Genomic DNA, 18632 nt, shown 5'->3' on the forward strand with positions numbered 1-18632 from the left:
TTATGGCTTAGAAACCATATCAATGTTTTTACAGTATTATTTTATACTATTGCTTTTAATGTATGCACTTTACTTAACTATAAGTATTGCAATAATATCGATCCATTTCTCTTGTATGAGAAAAGAGACTGATCAATAAATAACACCTTTTTATTGAACACGCCCGTCTCTTCCTTTTCTCTACATTCTGATGAGACTAAGAATGCACGTACTGACTGAGTAAAATAATTTGCCTTTTGTTCACACGACTCTCGAGATTGACTCTTGATTAGGGGAGAGCAAAGTTGTCATGTTCTATGCTTGTCAGAAACTAAATCCCTTCTTGTCTAATCAGGGAAGTTAATTCCTCCTTGAACATTCGAGAAAGTTTCTAGTGAACTCTGAGCTACGCTGGCAAACCCAAAACTTTAAGTCTAGTATCGACAGTAGTAGACCTAGTTAACGTCTGGCCTAGGCCTTTACTGCTGTAGGTATTATTCCAATGCGCAGAGCCTATTGGGAAGATAGGAACTACACTACACTTTGTGCGTCAGAACGGCAATCTTTAACTGAATTCGAGCTTCGTAGGGCAAACATTTAAGAGATTTTAGTACTGGGGAAATGTGCTTATTTCGTTTGGTCAAACGAGAAAGAAAAGTATATACCCTGCCAGAGCATATGTATAGGTCCTACAAGAGGGTCCTTCAATCAGAACACAGGGTGATCAACCACTGAACATCAGAGCCAAGTACTACATAGCACCATTTTAATTTTCCTTTTTTTTAATATAAAGCATTTATTATTTTATCAAGGACATAGTCATTCATTATAAACATAATTAATATTAAGATGATAGGTAAATCAATTTGTACATAAAGAGTTTTAAATCATATTTAGACACTGTCTAAAAAACATAGGTGTCCCACAATAACCCATTTATCACAACAACAAACATACTCAGTAGCATACCATAAATAAAGACCAATCATACTCAATCAAACAACATTTTCATTTCCATACTATTACAACAGGGCCCACAGTCAAGATGGAATTACGACTGTGTGGACAGTTTTTACAGAAGGTGAGGTGGCAGAGTATATGATGAAATCGTTTAGCCAGAGTAGAACAACTTCTGCCGCTCACAGGAACCATGGCCTCATTTCGTTTGGTACCTGTAACCAGTCTAGCTCCCGCATTCAGTGATGCCCTTAGTGGAGCCAGGGTATATTTGGGAAGGCCACAGAGCGTAGCGCTGCCGTAGTGTAGCCTCAGCAAGACAAGCGCTTGGACCACCTGCTTGAAGTCAGATTGTGAAAGGAATGGTTTGATATTTCTAAGTGTCCTCATCAAGTGATTTGCTCCCTTACACACATTGCTGATGTGATTTTTCATATTCAGGTGCTTGTCCAGGGTGATTCCAAGAGATTTGGCTGAGTCTATGATGAGAGGGGTGCAGTTGAAAGCAGTGAGGTGATTCAGCCAAAGGTCTGGCTTGGGGATGTGGTTCGGAGGCGAGATGAGAAGGAATTCAGTTTTGGAGGTATTGAGCAGGAGATGGTTCTCAGTTAACCAATTTTGAGTGAACGTTAGGGTAGTGTTGAGTGAGATGATGTTATCCGGAGATGAGATTTTCAAATAAAGTTGCGTTTCGTCCGCATACATATGGAAGAGAATGGTCGTGGAACTTAGTGAATTAGCTAATGGTTCCAGGAAAAGGTTGAAGAGGATAGGAGATAGGGCTGATCCTTGGGGGACACCCATGAGTACTGGAGAGGGCTGGGAGAGGGAGTGGTTTGCCTCAACTCTTTGTGATCTGTAGTGGAGGGAGGACGAGAACCATTGTAGCACCCGACCTGAGAAACCCACCCTGTTCTTCAGAATGGATAAGAGGTTGTCATGATTAACCGTGTCGAATGCGGAGGAAAGGTCAAGGAGGATTAGGAGGCAGGAATCATTTCTATGATATGAGTGTGTTAGTTGCTTTAGTGCTGGCCTGTCTTGGAATGTTATTCTTTACTATTTCGAGATATAAAACCAATAAATAAAAAACGTTAGAATCTATATAATTGTAATTTCTATATTTCATCTTGTTCTCTTAGGCCTAATTTATATCATTTTTTGTAATAACGATCCACCAGCTGGTCTTACAAAGGATATCTAGATCTCATTTGAGACATTGGGTAGTGAATAAAACTGTATTCAAATCTATAATGTTGTGTCCAAAGTCCAAGCTTTCTTGCTTGTAAACTTGTGAGTCTTTGGCAGGTTTAACGTCTTGGTGAAATATTATACAATATGTATAAATATGTATTTCACGATGTACCTGTTTGGTTTGCTTTCCTCGTGGCTAGAATAAACAATAATCACTTAATATTCTCCCAGACTAAGAAACTTGGCCGGGGTGTGCTTTACCCATAATAGGGCTAACTGGAGTCACAAAGTTGTGATTAAACCATGTACTGATCTCTCGCTTGAAATCACCAAAAGAGCTAGTCTTGGTCAATTAAGAAGTTTCAAAAAGGTCCGGAGGTGGCAAAAGGATACCCTCACTTCTTTGTTCATGGTGCCAATGTTTCTAGATCGACTTAACCAACTCTCTCCATTATCAGTGGAAAAGAGGTCAGAAATGTACATCACCTCTTTGATGGATTTTGGTGACATTTTGGACCCTGCCTGGGAGGTCCTAGTCCTGGAGAGGGCTTCAGTATTAGTGGAAAAGAGGTCAGAAATCTACATCACCTCTTTGATGGATTTAGGTGACATTTTGGACCCTGCCTGGGAGGTCCTAGTCGTTGAGCGGGCTCCATTATTAATGGGAAAGAGGTCAGAAATGTACATCACCTCTTTGATGGATTCAAGTGACATTTTGGCCCCTGCCCAGGAGGTCCTAGTCCTGGGGAGGGTTTGACCCATCACACTGCTGGTACATTGAGGATTTACACTTAATTACGGTGCAGCTACCCTCTACTAATACAAAATGTCAGAAATCGAAATATGAGGTAGAAAAGGAATTATATAGGTGCTGGTGATTGCACCTAACTCAACACTCAAGTAGAAACTGCAGTGAATTTCACTAGAGAGCTTTTTGACACACTCGGGGAAGTTTCTATGGTCGAGCTCCACCTGAATTGGTTGTAACAGAAAAAGAAAGGCATTCAGTATTTTCAATTTGTAGAGAAAATTAGGCCAATTTGAAAGGTTATTCGTTCCTTTGAGGAGGCTTTGACTGCACCATTTCCTCGCCTTTCCTTCTGAAGGCATCCCCTTTTTCTAATCTAATCAAAAAGGGGGAGTGGGTTCAACTGAGAGGACTTCACTGAAATTGAGACCATGATTATTGACAGTGAATGGTTGTAGGTATATGATATTCGTATACGGTGCACAAAGCCTATAGGTAACAGGGCGCTGTACAGGGTCAAAAGTAATGATACAGTCAACAAATGTTAGGAGAGGTAGCTGTTTTATGAACTGTTAATGCATTGTGATGTAGTGTTATTTAAGGAGGTGCATATTTGAGCCTTTCCTAAATTGAAGCGGCATCAGGGCAGTCCTAATGGATACGAAGAAGCTGTTCCAGACCCTGGGTGCAGAGATGAAAATCCTGCTGCTTTGTTTTTTTCTTTTTTTTTTTGCACTTCTTAGTATCCAGTCTAATGGTGTTCTGGCCCCGGGTGTGTCCACAACCGCCAAAAAGGGTGAGCTTGTCTGATTGATACGTGGGGGCACAGGTCATGATAGAACGGTAAATGATGCAGCTGGTTTTAAAGATGGTGCTGGTGGCATGGGTAGCCAAAGGAGTTGCATCAGGATGCGGGTGATATGATCATATTTTGTCAAGCCCTGGATGAGACGAGCTGCCGTGAGTAGGATGCTCTTACGGTGTGCCAGTGTGGGGCATGGAGGCCATGGACCAGGGCTTTTACCACCATCCAGTTGCAAGAGTTTGAAGGCATGAACAGCAGTTCTGAAGTCACTTTCTGGAAGAAATTGTTTCACTCTCTAAGCTGGAGGGCTGATACTAGGATGGCTTAGTGTTTTTCGGAAGTGTGTTCTCTGAGGGTGATGTCCAAAGTGAATTCAAGTGATTTGACGTTAGTAAAAGTTGGGGAATAAAATTAAAAAATAGAAATTACCTGCATCTCCGCTTCCGCTGACACTGCGAGACACCTTGTTGCTCATCTCTTCGAGCCAGGAAGTGGAGGGGCCTCAAAGCACAGACTTCCCACCCAATCCAGACGCTGCTCTCTAGCATGGGAGCAGCACCAGGATTGATCTGAGCAGTCTCGTTTGCTGCTAAGACAGTGCCTGGGAACCTATGGCTTTTCTCCAGCCTGGCTTTGCAACGCACTTGGTTGGAGAAACATAAGTCTGCATGTCTGTTTGGCCAGCCTACGACAGCCGGCCAAACTGATGCGCATTTATAAGTGCTCACTACTCCTCCTCCCTGCCATGCCGGCCCGCCCCGCCCTACCCTATATTCATTGCCCTGCTCAGACAGCGATAAATAAAATAATAACATTGTGTTATAATCATTTTATTTATCATCTGCTGGCTCTGGGCAGTGGGGCGACGCTCCTCCACCATTACGGAGGAGCCACCTCTGGTCTACTATAAGTAAGGTAGCAGTTTCCCTGCTGTAATATGAACTGAAGCCAGGTTGGTAGTCGTACAAAAGATTGTTAGCATTAACATGGTCTTGGAATTGAGCAGATACTGCTTTTTCAATGGTTCTTCCAATGAATGGTAGGTAATTGATGGGAAGGTGGTTAGTGAGATGATCTGAGTCTAGTGTAGGATTCTTTAGGAGTGGGAGGGACTTGCCTACTTTGAAATTTTCTGGGAATATGCCTTGAACAGTAACTATGATGTTCAGCGGTAAAACAGCTTCAGCGGTAAAAGAGCTTTTGTGAAAGGCAGGGGTAAGGCATCTTAACCGTTAGAAGTAGCACTGAAGGTGCGTAGTATTTTGGCAACATCTGCAAGGGATAGGGCTTTGCAAGATAACAACTGCGGAATGCTACAGAAAGGGTTGGATTAGGTGTAACAGGTGAAGCAGCCTTGATGTTAATTTGCAGTGATATCGAGTGTTGATGGCGCGAGCTATTAATGGAGGAAGATTAGATTTATGTTGCTCCTTATGCATTGGTGTATCTCAGTTCTTGAGAAGACTCCAAAAATTCAAAATGCCATCAACTGAGTACTAGGAATCACTAGAGCATATCAGCCTTATTTTCCATAAAGTGCACTGGCTCCTGACTGCTGATTGGATGACATTGGCAGTTTTGGTAGCGCTGTATAAAGATATCCATCACAAATGCACTAACACTTCAGCTCTAGGGCTAACACCGTATGTTCCAGAAAGGAGCATCAAATCACATGATCAAGTCCCATGCAACGTTTGGAAGTCATTGCTGGGTAGTAAATTGTTCCATGCTCTTGGCAGGATTATCTTCCTCTAGGGAGAAGGACAGGCATATGCACAGAGAAGTTTAGGAAACGTTAAAAAACTTTTATGTTCTAATTTTGCCTCAGCAAAGCCAGGATCTTAACTGGTCCTGGAAATTTCCAGGGTTAGGTACCTTATTACAAATTGACTTGATTAGCCATTGCCAACCAATCTTTGACTGGCACTCCAAAAGGTATCCATTCTGGCAACATTACCTTCCTCCTTCAGTGATCTTCAGTTTTGCACAACAGCACTAATCTGTGCTCCAAAATAATCAGAAACGTTCAATGGAATCATTAGGACTGAAGTAGAAAGAGTTTCGCTGTACATCCAGGGACAAAACAAAGTACAAGTTTGCCACCATAGTCACTCAAAAGATGGCGCTCTCTCCAGTTTCAACGGATTTCAAAGATGATAGGCCATGATATGAATATCATTATTTCTCAGCTCAAGAAAAGGTTAAGAAAAAGAACCCTGAACACATATATGGCCATGCAGGACCAAGGCCCAGCCCATAGGCACGCCTATGACTTCCGAATTCCCTGTGACTTTTTCCATGCAGTAATGTTGGCACACTGTTTGTCGAGGATATTACATGCAGTACATCCCACTATTTGAATCATTCAGTCACCAAATGCAGCACTCATCAAATAACCCAAAGGCTCAATTGCTACAGCAAACATCACAGATGAGAGTAGGCAGCCCTGCCCTGCCCCTACATACCTATGTATCTGGAACATACCAAGGTAATGTAATTGGCTTTGACCAGTGCTTTGGGATTGTGAAGGAGCATCTGAAAACACACAGACCCGACAGCAAAAACACAAAACTCCAACTGACAAAATCAAAACCCTTTTAGAGTAAAAGCTCTGAGTGGCAAGGTCCCTTCTGTTTCAATCCCAAAAAACAGTCTCCTAAGTTCACGACTCACTAGTGAGGAGAAAATATATAACTGAGAATGCGGACTAGAAGGGATAAGTCCACCCCTTAAAGACAGTCCAGTCCTGGCACAGGTTAGCAGAAGTTTGTGAACGCTGGTGGGACGGAAGCATGGGGACATAAAATGAATGGCTGTCCCCATAGTAAAAGGTTTTGTAAAGCCACCTCCATTGATCTCCAAGCACACAATCTGGGGAAGAAGGGAGGTAACAACAATTGTGACCAGTAAACAAGCTCTTCCTCTGTCGAGCAATTAAAAAACAGTCAGAAAATACATGTCAGCGGCAATAGTATGCAATTCTGCTTTTTATCAGTTTTACTGTAGTCCTTTATATCAATGGAATTAACATTACTTTAACAGCATTCTATTATCAAAAGGGACGTTATTCCACTTTTGCAAACCTCACCATTCCAGTGTGGGTGCTCCATGACATGGACGTTAATTAGGGAAGGCCATGGTAGGAGCTGCTACTCTTAGCATGTCTTTTGGTACACCAGCTCTACCAGTGGTCTCAGGAACCATGAAGGTAACAGCAGCAACTGAAAATAAACAGTGCTGTCTGCATTCTAAAATGTACACTCCTTGCTGTGTTCTCACATCAGCAAATAGGAAGACATTGAGTTTCTAAGGCTGGTACAAGGAGTGACACCTGTGGAGTAACTGGAGGTGGGGTGGTGGTGAGTCAAATGGTGCATGATGTAATTTCTACTACCCTAGACATTTTGCGAAAGTGCTTGTATGTTCTGTAAAGTGAGAGGTTGGTTCATTAAGCTCTCTGAGTTGCATTATGGAACTACATTCATGGCTAACACCCACCCTCTGCCTGTCATATCAGTGCCAAAGCCCTACTCCATTACTCTTCCTGTTCCATGTGTGAGTCACTCCCCCCCCCAGGGTGTTTTCACAGGGAGTTTCTCATCCAGGTTCCCCGTGTGCCAGATAACTCACATCTTGTCTGATTGTTGTTGGTTTTAATTATTACGCTACCTGCACTGCTATATAACAACACTCAAATACTGTCATGAACACTACATCTTAGCACAGCTGTGGCTTTTTAACATTACAGAAGGCCTTCTGATAAGCATTTCGACCTAGGCCAACCATTGCTTTACGCGTAACAACAATAGCTTTTGCCTAGAATCTCACTTCAAAGATCTGTTTGTGGTAGAACACAGTGTGTTTTGCACAGCATATATGTGAAATTGCCAGAAGACAAGGATCCGTTGTTAAAAGATAACAATACACAAGCACAAATGTATTGATATTACTTATGTAACCATATCAACTATCTAATTAACCCAGAATACAACATAGAGGGACAGTGACAAAATAACTTTTAATTTGATAATTTGGCAACAATGGAGCACATCATTATGAACACTGCAGATTTGACCATCAGTGATGAGGCACCCAATCTACAAGGTAGATGGCCACAACAAGAGCAAGTATTTAGTGCATGTATTAACAAAGATTTTGTTGTACTTGGGCAGTTCATATCAGTATCTACTTGAAGTCTAATCCAGACAGGAGGGTGTTTCCAATGCATTTTTTTTAACTGAAACATCGGATTTGCCAGAAGAGGAACAAATCTGAACGGACTTACAGGTAAACGTGACCAGGAATAGGCCAAACATCATCTGCAAGAAACAAAAATGTAAAGGTGACATTAATAGAGCTGAGGAATACATACATTATAAAGTACTGAAAAGAATCTGAGGAGTCAGAAGTAACCAAATGTGAGATGGCATTTCCTGGTCCATCAGTCTTGGGTAACTCCAATTGCTACTTTCTACAGCCCCTACATCCTAAAAAATTCAGCAGTGGGTATCATCAGATCACATGCAGGGAATATAAGTAGGATGAAACAGTGGCCGATAAAAAGTGTAGTGCCAGAGGCATTGATACCTGACGTTTGGAAATCTACGGCTTAGTCTGACATTAGTCTGGTACTGCTGGCTTGACCTAAGTGTTAGATCAGAGAGTTATGATGGCAGTTAGGATTTCAGATCAACAGCTGCCCTAACCACCGGAATAGTTTGTATAAACTAAGAAGACAAGGTTTCTTGAAAATCCAGTTCTCCATTGTTAGACCTGTCTGCCTCAGGATGGTTCCCCCACAAACATTTTGCCTTCATCCTTCCTATTTTGCTGGCCTTAGGACTCTGCACACTTTCCCACTGCAAGCCAGTATTAAAATACTTGTGCTCTCTCGACTATACATGGGGTAATTGACTTATACCCAACTGGCTCATTTAATTTACTTTTAAGTCCCTAGTAGAGCGGTACCACATGTACCCAGGGCCTGCAAAGTAAATGCTACTAGTGGGCCTGCATTGCAGTTAACAAGGGATCCCGAATATCACCGGGGACCTTGGGTAAGTACAAGTAAAAGAAACACTAGTTCTACAGTTGAAAATAATACAATCAATACAAATGAACCAAGTTTAAAAAAAAAAATATTAGGTATAATCATATATATAGAACGTTTATAAAAAAAAAACTTTTTGTTTGTGACGCCGCAGTGGGTGTGTAGTGAGAAAGGTGCTTGGTGCTTCCATCAAAGTGATACAAACGTGAATACATTTTTTGATCAAAGTTGTGTATCAGCAAAACAAGAGCAACACGCCCCTTTTATATATAATATAATCTATCTTGGGTCTGTAGAGGTAGTCGACGGAGGGGGGGGACTATCATAAGATAAAGAGGCGCCCCAAACAATGTTTCGGTTTCTTTGTTGATTGTCTTGTGTATGTGTGTATGTGTACACACACACACACACACATATATATTTATATATATATATATATATATATATATATATATATATATATATATATATATATGTGTGTGTGTATGTATTCAATAAAAAACAAAGTTTAAATGGACATTATAGTTATGTCAAAATCTCAGTTAAAACATACCGTTTTAAATGTCCCAAAACACTGAAATTCACCAGTTATAGAAATCTTTACACTTCTACTGTAATTCTATTTGAATAGAAAGTAACTTATTAAACTGCAGTGAATTGTTGTCATCCAGCCAACACTGAACCCTCCCCAGCCCCACTACCGTACATCAGTTTCATAAGCAATCAAATAAGACCATGTTAGAAGCTTGTCTCCGATTCAAAGGTTCATCGAGCATAGTGTGCTCCACAGAGTGCGCCAAATATTAAAATTAGCAGTCCTCTTATTCTGCTTATAAATTTAAACCAATAGCAGCAAACTCCAACTTAGCACTCCCACCAATCACAATTCACAAAAGAATGGCAGTTACTTGCTACCTAAATTACTTTTCTACCTAACTAGCAGCAACCAATCTCGAAGCTAGGACTACAAAAGCCTTTTCTTTCCCTCGTCACACTACATACTCTTCCATAACACTTTTTATTCTGCTGAAGACGTCTCGGTGTTGTACTAGGATATCAGCATCATGGTTCACATATGGATTGTGGGCCCCTGATTTGTCTTTTGGGCTTGTGAGTATGCCAAAACTTGCGTCATTGACAAAGATCTAGTGTTTCCCAAAGTGGAAATTACTTAGATTGGCCACAAAGTGATAACATGGCATAAACTACCAACTATGGTAGAAATCATTTCAAATTGTCAACACGTTGATGTCATGTCTGTGCACTGATTTGGCACAATTACAAGGGTACCCCTATCGATTTAACTTAAGGAAACCTTGGGAGAGTTGATGAATCTCTTCCTCCTTGGGAAAGGCAAAAGTGGCAGTGGCTCAATCAATTCTGTCCAAAGACTTAGAAATGTCTGAAGCATGTAAAAAAAGTAATTTTTGCGTTTTTCCAATACTATGTCATGGGCTCCATATACCATAATACCATCCACTTTGATATGCCTGTTATCTTCAGAAGCGATAGAGTGCATTTCACAGCAGAAGGGAACCGCATCTTCCTAAGCAACATAAAGGAATGTATGCAGTTCTACCTGAAGCTCCTTTCCAGGTAGCGCGGGAATTACTGTTCACAGTTTGGGGGTGGGGCCTAACCTACCAGCTGGCCCTGTACCCTACAACCCTACGCCCAACCCTCCCAAAGCCAGCCAATCCTCCAGTGTGCAACACCCCTGCAGGTGAGAAACCCCCTTTTGCCCCAAGTCTTTGGCTTTCCGCTGTGTGTTGTTGACTGAGGGCTTGGATTCTGGCAAGCGCAGCTGGACGTTGGCTGCAGGGCCCAGCACCCGGCCAGGCCCTTAGCTATAACCCCACCCCATGGGTGGCCAAACACATACTGTACATGATCTTTGCCAGTGTGCAGGAGGAGGCCGGCTGCAGGGCCTTGGCCTTGGCCTCTGGCTGGTCCCTGTGTCCAACCACCCCTACAAACGGCTATGTACAGACTTTGGACATGTGCAGCAGGGGGTAGCAACAGGGCGTACACACAGCCCCCTCTGTGGACAGCCAACTACCTGCTGCACAAGGTCTGCCAGTCAAGTTTCACACCCATGGTACTGCAGCACCTTGCAGGCTTTTCCATGGGGGGCGGAGGTTGAGCAGTGGCACCCACAGAAGTACCGCACTACCACACAGGAAGGCCGCGCTGGGTCCTATGGGAATACCAGATACCGCAACATGACTTATTTTAATTTTGGGTCTTAGGGGGTCCATACGATCCCTCACACAGGTGATAAGGGGTCTGGGTGTGCATAATCTGCCCTTTAATAAAATGTTTTGCTTAATATTCCTAGGAGATGGAGATACGGTCTGGTAATGCGGGACAGAACATTTTATTTTTTATTGGGTCTAGCCTATCAGATGGCTCGCTACCTCAAGAACAGGAAAAGACTGATGGCAGTAAAAGCTCCATCGAAGAATGAGAGGGTCCTATTTTTTAAGTTTTCGGTACAGCCAGACTTTCACCGGATGAACAGTCTTAATGTACCTACATTTTTAACTCCTTCAAGCCCAACCCGAGCACCTGTTTAAAAGCACATTACTTGAAAACAGCTGAATGGATTTACACCAAATCACAAAAAACACGCTTTCTGAGCGAAGTACTAACATTTTGCCTAATTTGGTGTACTTCCATGCAACCATTTTTTCTGTATTGGAAATTTTCCTATGAAAATGAACATGGGGAAATCAGTGTTTTGGGGGCTCTGCCCACTTGACTGACCGGCACAAAACTTTCCTTGGCGGAGCTGAGGTGGATGAACTTCTTTTTGGAAAGTATCATGCCGATTTGACAAACGACTAAACGTTATTAGGAACGCAAGAAAACATCTTCCGATGGAAACACCGACCTAACTATAACTACAGAGTGCTATCTGCCACTTTGTAATAGTTACAAAATATAGGGATATAGGTAGATATAGATATATAAAGTGTTCCAGGGACCCTAAAGGCAGCAGGGAATTATTCTAACATTTAATACTGTCAATCAAGATCCTACAATGCAGAATCTGCTATATACTCCATGGATTCGCAGAGTGAGCCGACTTATTTCCCCATGAAGGATGGAGGTTAAAGTACCGCACAAATCTTCCTTCCCATGTTAACCAGTTGATGGCTTTGCATATCTGAAAAACTTGAGGATGAATGTCAAGAAGGGTTCCATTTACTGTACAATCAGGAGAAAGATCCTGAGACAGAAAAAAATGCATCAGATTCAAGAGCTCTGTATTTCCTTTCCTGCTTTCGTCTGCTATGCTTTCTGGAGGCAAGAGCCAGGAAGTCTATGGTAGGCTCTAGAACACCAATAGAACTAAAGATCAAGGTGAATTTTGAGAATGCAGGCTTTTAACCATTACCAGTTCCTAATGGAATGGAGACGCAATAGGAACATTTACTCAGGCACCCAACTGCATCAATAACTCTGAAGGTAATCAGGGCGCCAAAGTGAAGAGTCTTTGAATGAAGAGAACATGGAAAATAAATATTGTCTTGCATTTCCATGTCCGCTGTGCATCTTTTAACTGTTGACAAATGTGTACAAGGTATTGGAGAAGTGTGTCTTGGAAATGGCGGAGACCAAAGTCTTTCTGAGCTTTACCTTCTCTTTTCCTGAGTTCATCGCATATCTGGTAAACAAGGTCTGGGATGACAACCTGGATCACATGGAGCATCAGCAAGCAACTACTTAAGGTCTGCTGGTATCAGTGCAAGAGAATATCCTGTTCTTGAGGGTGCTCAGCATCATTAGTCGATTCTTCCACATTCTCAAATATCTCAATGTCAAAACTGCCACATTGTTGAGTGTTTTAATTCTATTTATTTATTCGAGTGCTTGTGGATACACGATTTTTTGTTTTTCCATCTAGTGCGTACATCAGTATTCGAAAGATTATGAGGGCCCTGGGGGGGCCATTATTTAAAAACAATTTATGCCAGAAACCTTCGCGGGAGTGTACTCTACAACTTCCCAAAGTTTCCTGGCGATCGGATGAATGCTGTTGTAATTCTATTTTTTTATTCGAGTGCTTGTGGATATACATTTCTTTGTTTTTCCGTCTTGTGCGTACGTCAGTATTCGAAAGATTATGAGGGCCCTGGGGGGCGATATTTAAAAAACATTATGCCAGAAACCTTCGCGGGAGTGTACTTAACAACTTCCCAAAGTTTCCTGGCGATCGGATGAATGCTGTTTTAATTCTATTTATTTATTCGAGTGCTTGTGGATACACGATTTGTTGTTTTTCCGTCTGGTGCGTACATCAGTATTCGAAAGATTATGAGGGCCCTGGGGGCCGATATTTAAAAAAAAAATATGCCAGAAACCTTTGCGGGAGTGTACTCAACAACTTCCCAAAGTTTCATGGCGATCTGATGAATGGTGTAGTAATTCATAAAGGACAAACAGACAGACAGACATACATTTGTTTTTATATATATAGATAAACTCCTCTATTGAAAGAGGCTCACCTGATTGGAATGAATGGCGTAACACCGCCTGTCCTACAGCTGCATCACCACACTATGCTGATTCCAGGCAGTAATGCTGCATGAATGTGTGGGTGCTTTTCAACGTTGCAGCTCTGCAGATTTGTTCCAGTGGAATGCCTGCGAACATGGCAGCCGAGATGGAGACTGCTCTTGTGGAATGCGCTCTAACTTTCCTTAATTTCTAGAGTATGCAGAGTTTGTTCTGCTGGAGTGGCCGGATTGGGAAAGAAAGTTCTGAGAATAACAGGTTTGTTTAGGTGGAATTGTGACGGAACCTTAGGGATGAATTTAGGACTCGCTCTGAGGACCAGAAAGTCATTAGGGAAATGTAGAAATGGTTGCTTGAGACTAAATGACTGTAATTCACTTGCTCTCCTGGTGGATGTTCGAGCGAGAAGAGGAGCAACCTTACACGTTAGAAATTTGATGTCTGCCCTATAGATGGGGTGCTACATTGGCTGTGAAAGAACTACATTGAAATGGCACTCCGGAAGAGGAGCTCTCACCAGAGGAAAGGTTCGGAAGAGGCCTTTCATGAATTGCTTACGATTTTTGTGGAATAGGTGAGCATCTGTATCGAGATATGGTGGAGAGATGAATCTTCACTGATGAATAATCCAGGCCTTATTTTGCCAGGGAGAGTAGGTATGGTACGATTTGCTCTGGAGTAGAGAGGTATGCATGCAAGTTGTTTTGATGGCATCAATGACAGAATAGCCTCCATTTTAATCTGTATGTGTTTTTGGTGCTTTTCGCTGGAAACCTGGCGAAAATATCTGTACATTACTGCGTAAAGTTCAGATCCCGAAACGCATTGAATTCAGGAGCCACGCATGCAATTGAGGAGATGCTAGCTCCGGGTGACATATCTGGCCCCAGTTCATTGTTAGTAGAGTTGGCAACTTAGAAGGCTGATGGACTTGGCTTCTTAGAGGAGGAGAAGCTCCGTAAACCTTGCTCCCTGGTCCATCTGGGGCTATCAGAAGTAGACGACAGCATTCTGCTTTCATTTTGGTGGGTACTTCGGGAATCAATGGGATGGGGGGAAAGGCGTTGGCATATATCCCAGATCACTGCATTGAAAGGGCATTCCCCCATGATCCTGGGAGAGGGAATCTGCTGGCATAGAACAAGCATTTGGTATTGTTGTTCATTGCAAACCGGTCCAACGCCGGTTTCCCCCATCGTGAGAATACCTTGTCCAGTTGAACCAGGTTTAGCTCCCACTCGTGGCAACTGTCCTTTGTCCTGCTGAGGGCATCTGCTAGTGTGTTTTGAAACCGGGACAAACTCTGCTATCAAGGATATTCCATGCTGTGTTAACCAATTCCAAAGCTCTAGTGCATCCTGAGATAAGAGTTCCTGCTTGTTGATGTAGAACATGCCTGTGGTGTTGATCCAGCTATCCGAGGGAGAAAAGCCTGAAGGGAGAGGAATATGGACTGGAGTTCTAACCTGTTGATGTGAGTTAGTCATTGGGATGAGGACAATCTCCCTTGAATCTCGAGGTCTTGCAAATGGCCTCCCCAACTCTCCATGGAGGCATCTGTGGTGATGATAAAGTCTGGAACCAAAGGTCGAAAAGAGAGGCCTTGTGAAAGATGAGACCTTAGGCTTCACAATTTGAATGCCTCTCTCATGTGTAGAGTAATATAGATCACATCTGCAAAGGATCCCCCTGCTTGAATTCATTGCAGTTGAAGCTCCTCATGTGAAGATGAGCTAGAGAAACTACACAGATACAGCAAAACGGTTATGGCTTAAGATTCGCCTGTACACTGTTAGTCCTAAGCGCCTAAGCATGTGCTCGCTCTTCAGGTCAACCTTTAAAAACCTGATTTTAACAATATATGCAAGTACACAAGTTGAGGAGCACAATACCTTGAAATATAAAAATCCAACCTCATAGTTATACAATATTCAAGCATGTTTCATACATCTTTTATAGACACTTATCTTATACATTAGCCAAACCAATACTTTTTGTTTATAATGAAAACTTTCACATCCTTGTTATTTCTTTTTTTGTCTTTATTCAAACTTCTTCAAGTAGCTAGACAAGACAGGACAACGACATCCCCAAAGAAAACAAAACAGCTTACGCGTTTCGTCTCTATTCACACGGGATTTCTTCATGGCAAAATTCCAAACTGAGATGATCTAAACTTCAAAGACACAATAGACTTTGATTCCTTCCCACAAGGCCTATGTCAGATACTCATGTATTTTCACTATGATTTCCTCACATGTTAAAAACTGGTATAGCCATCTATTTTCTTTGCATTTTCTTTTTAAATTTCCCTCGCGCACTGCTTTCATTATATATCCATAAACAGTCAGTCCTTATATTACACGTGTTGGTCTCTGTCAGTCCTTAAATTTAAATGGCCCCTTATTGCGCTTTTGGTCTTTCAAGACGGCGTACAGTGCCCCCTATTCCACACGGGGATGAGCCGTCTTTGGACCTTGGTGCTATAGACCTTGGTTCCATAAAGTGGCTGCAACTGGGACCAGACACTTGGTGAAGACTCCTGGAGTGGATTTCAGGCCAAAGGGAAGGATCCTGAACTGATAATGGGTACCAGCTACTGTGAATCCGAGGTAGTTCCATTTCTTGGGGTGGATAGGGACATGGAAATAGGCATCTTCCAGATCCAGGGATGTCATGTAGTATCCATTGTTCAGGCACTGAAGGATATAGGTGTATGAGATCTAAAATGGGTCTCCACTCCCCTGATTTCTTGCGTATCAGCAAAAGTCCTCTGTTGTTGGATCTAGAGAAAGAGGATGATTGGCCATGCCCCTGGTTATATTGCGGGCGATAAGATTGAGAGGCTGAAGTATATGTAGAATACCGTTGTTGCTGGTATCCTCCTCTATAGGTAGGAAGGCCTCTGCCTCTTGCCCTGTGAAAGGGAACCTTGCGGTATTGCAGAGTCCCTAAGGATTTTGCAGTTTCCGTTTCTTTTTTAATGTCTTCAAGCGCATCATCAATGTGATTCCCAAAGAGCGCCTCTCCATCGGAGGGAAGATCCAAGATTTTGTTTTGGATCTCCGGACGAAACCATGTAGCTCGAAGCCAGCCTTGGCAACAAAGGACAGCAGCTCCCGCTAGGGAGCGGAACACAGTCGCTGCTATGTCCATTGCACAGTCAATTACTTCTGAAGAGATTCTCTCACCCTCCTGAAGAATCTTTTTCACCTCCACTTTAGCCTCTTCCGGTAATTGATCCAGATAGGGGGAAAGGGCACACCATATCTGGCGATCGTAGAAACCAAGTATTGCTAAGCTATTCGCCACCCTGACCATCAGGCTGGACATGGAGGAAAACCTCTTGCCAGCGTTATCCAGGCGTCTGCCCTCTTTGTCTGGAGGTGTTGTGAGGGGAGCTATAGGATTTTTGGACTTTCTTAAAGCCGCCTGGGAGATGACAGAGTCCGGTTTAGGCTGACTGACCAGGCAGATCGGACGATCCTCGGGGGCTTTATATTTCTTTTCAAGGCGAGACAGCACTGGGAGCACCGTGGCTGGATTTTTAATAACCTTTAAGCCCTCGTCCCAGACATGACCAACAATAGGAATAGTCCGAACAGATTTTCTGTAAGGCTCTTTGAAGTCGTAAAGGAAACATTCAGACTGCACCGTGGGCATGGGCAGCTCGAACCACTTAGCAGCCCTTACCATCAAATTATGGAAACCCCCTATGTCTCCAGGGGTAGAATGCACTGGCGCTGGCGAAGGCGAAGCTGGATCAGGAATAATATAGTCATTCCACTCCGTGGAGTGGAAGGTAGCATGGGTGGAACAGTTGTAACTGGTACCCCAACCGGAGATTGTGTTGGGAATCTCCTTCTATAGTCCGAAAGCATAAATTGCAAGTCTGTTAGTAGGGAGGAAGGCATAGAAACCATCTGTGGCTGGTAGACCTCTGGATAATCCAAGGGAGGATCATATTGTTGCTCCTCAACATATTCTTCCTCAGAGTCTGTGTCCTGGCACTTAACGTGCAACTGGGAGGGGCTATGCGCATACCCATATGGCCCGTCATCATCATCAGAACCCTCCTCTTCAAGGAGAAGTGCAGGTGGTAAAGGTGTACCCTTCTGGGAGAAGTCATCTCAGGTGTAATTTGGTGCTTCCTGATGGTTATAGAAATTTTTTCTCTTGTCGACGACGATGTAAGGGTCGTTGACGAAGACATTAAAGCCATCGATGGTACCATCGTCGAGATCGTCTTCACCACTGCAGCCGATACTGCCGTAGTCGTAGTAGTCATGGACGTGGTCGCCGTCGTCACCACAGCCATCGTCATTGTGTTGACGTCGCAGTTGTCGACGACAGTTGCCACCACCGGCGTCGATGCCATCAATGCTGAACCATGCAGCACAGGCGAAGGAAACGAGGAAATCACAGGGTATTGAGGATATGGCTCTCGAGTGGATGCGCACCTTCCTGGCTAATAGGCAGTTCCAAGTTTTTTGTCCACCTTTTAAATCTGAGATACGTTCGCTCAAACATGGGGTGCCACAGGGCTCTATTTTGAGCCCGACATTGTTTAATCTTTATATGGCACCCCTGGCTAAACTGGTTGCGACGTACGGGGTTGAGATAGTGTCATATGCTGATGATACTCAGTTGGTAGTGACACTGTCTCAGCCTCCGGATGAAGCCTCAGCCAACTTTACTGCCTGTCTGAGCGGTCTAGCAGGTTGGATGAAGGGAAACTGTCTACGCCTCAACGCCAATAAAACTGAACTTCTGGTGTTGGGGAAATCCCCATCCATCTGGTCGACGGCATGGTGGCCATAAGAACTTGGTACGGTCCCTGAACCATTGGAACAGGCTAAGAATTTAGGGGTAAAACTGGATGTGACCCTGTCCTTTGAACATCACACCAGAGAGATAGCAGGTAAATGCTATGGGATCCTTAAGACCTTACGTAAGACCTTAGACTCGCTTCCTGCTGATAGCAGGAAAACATTAATCCATACGCCCCACCTCGATTACAGTAATGCCTTGTACGTTGGCCTGAGTAGGAAAGGCCTTCACAGGCTTCAATGCGTTCAAAACGCCGCAGCTAGATTGGCGCTTAACCTCTCTAGAAGATCGTCAGGGAAACAAGCCTTAATGCGTCTACACTGGCTCCCCATACGGGAGCGTATTATATTTAAAAGTATGTGCATGACCCACCGCATTGCTTATGAGAGAGGTCCCGTCTATCTTCAAAGGCTTCTTACCAAGTACTATCCTAATCGTTATTTACGATCCCAGGGCCGTATGCTCTTCCAGGTGCCCAGAATCCAACGGGCATGGATGGGTGGTCGGTCATTCAAATACTTGGCCAGTAAACAGTGGAATGACCTCCC

General features: G+C 43.2%; 1 protein-coding gene across 2 annotated transcripts in view; it reads right to left on the reverse strand.

Moving 5' to 3' along the window:
• Positions 1-7682: 7682 nt before the first annotated feature.
• The window catches only part of LOC144785942 (testis-expressed protein 47-like), a 165463-nt gene continuing 154513 nt past the window's right edge, over positions 7683-18632 (reverse strand). For both annotated transcript variants that reach the window (XM_078664830.1, XM_078664829.1), the window contains exon 7: positions 7683-8002. In XM_078664830.1, coding sequence (XP_078520956.1) covers positions 7965-8002 — 38 coding nt within the window. In that variant the 3' untranslated portion in view covers positions 7683-7964. The remainder of the gene's footprint in view (positions 8003-18632) is intronic.

Source organism: Lissotriton helveticus, chromosome 10 (assembly GCF_964261635.1).
Source record: "Lissotriton helveticus chromosome 10, aLisHel1.1, whole genome shotgun sequence".
Lineage (NCBI taxonomy): Eukaryota > Metazoa > Chordata > Amphibia > Caudata > Salamandridae > Lissotriton > Lissotriton helveticus.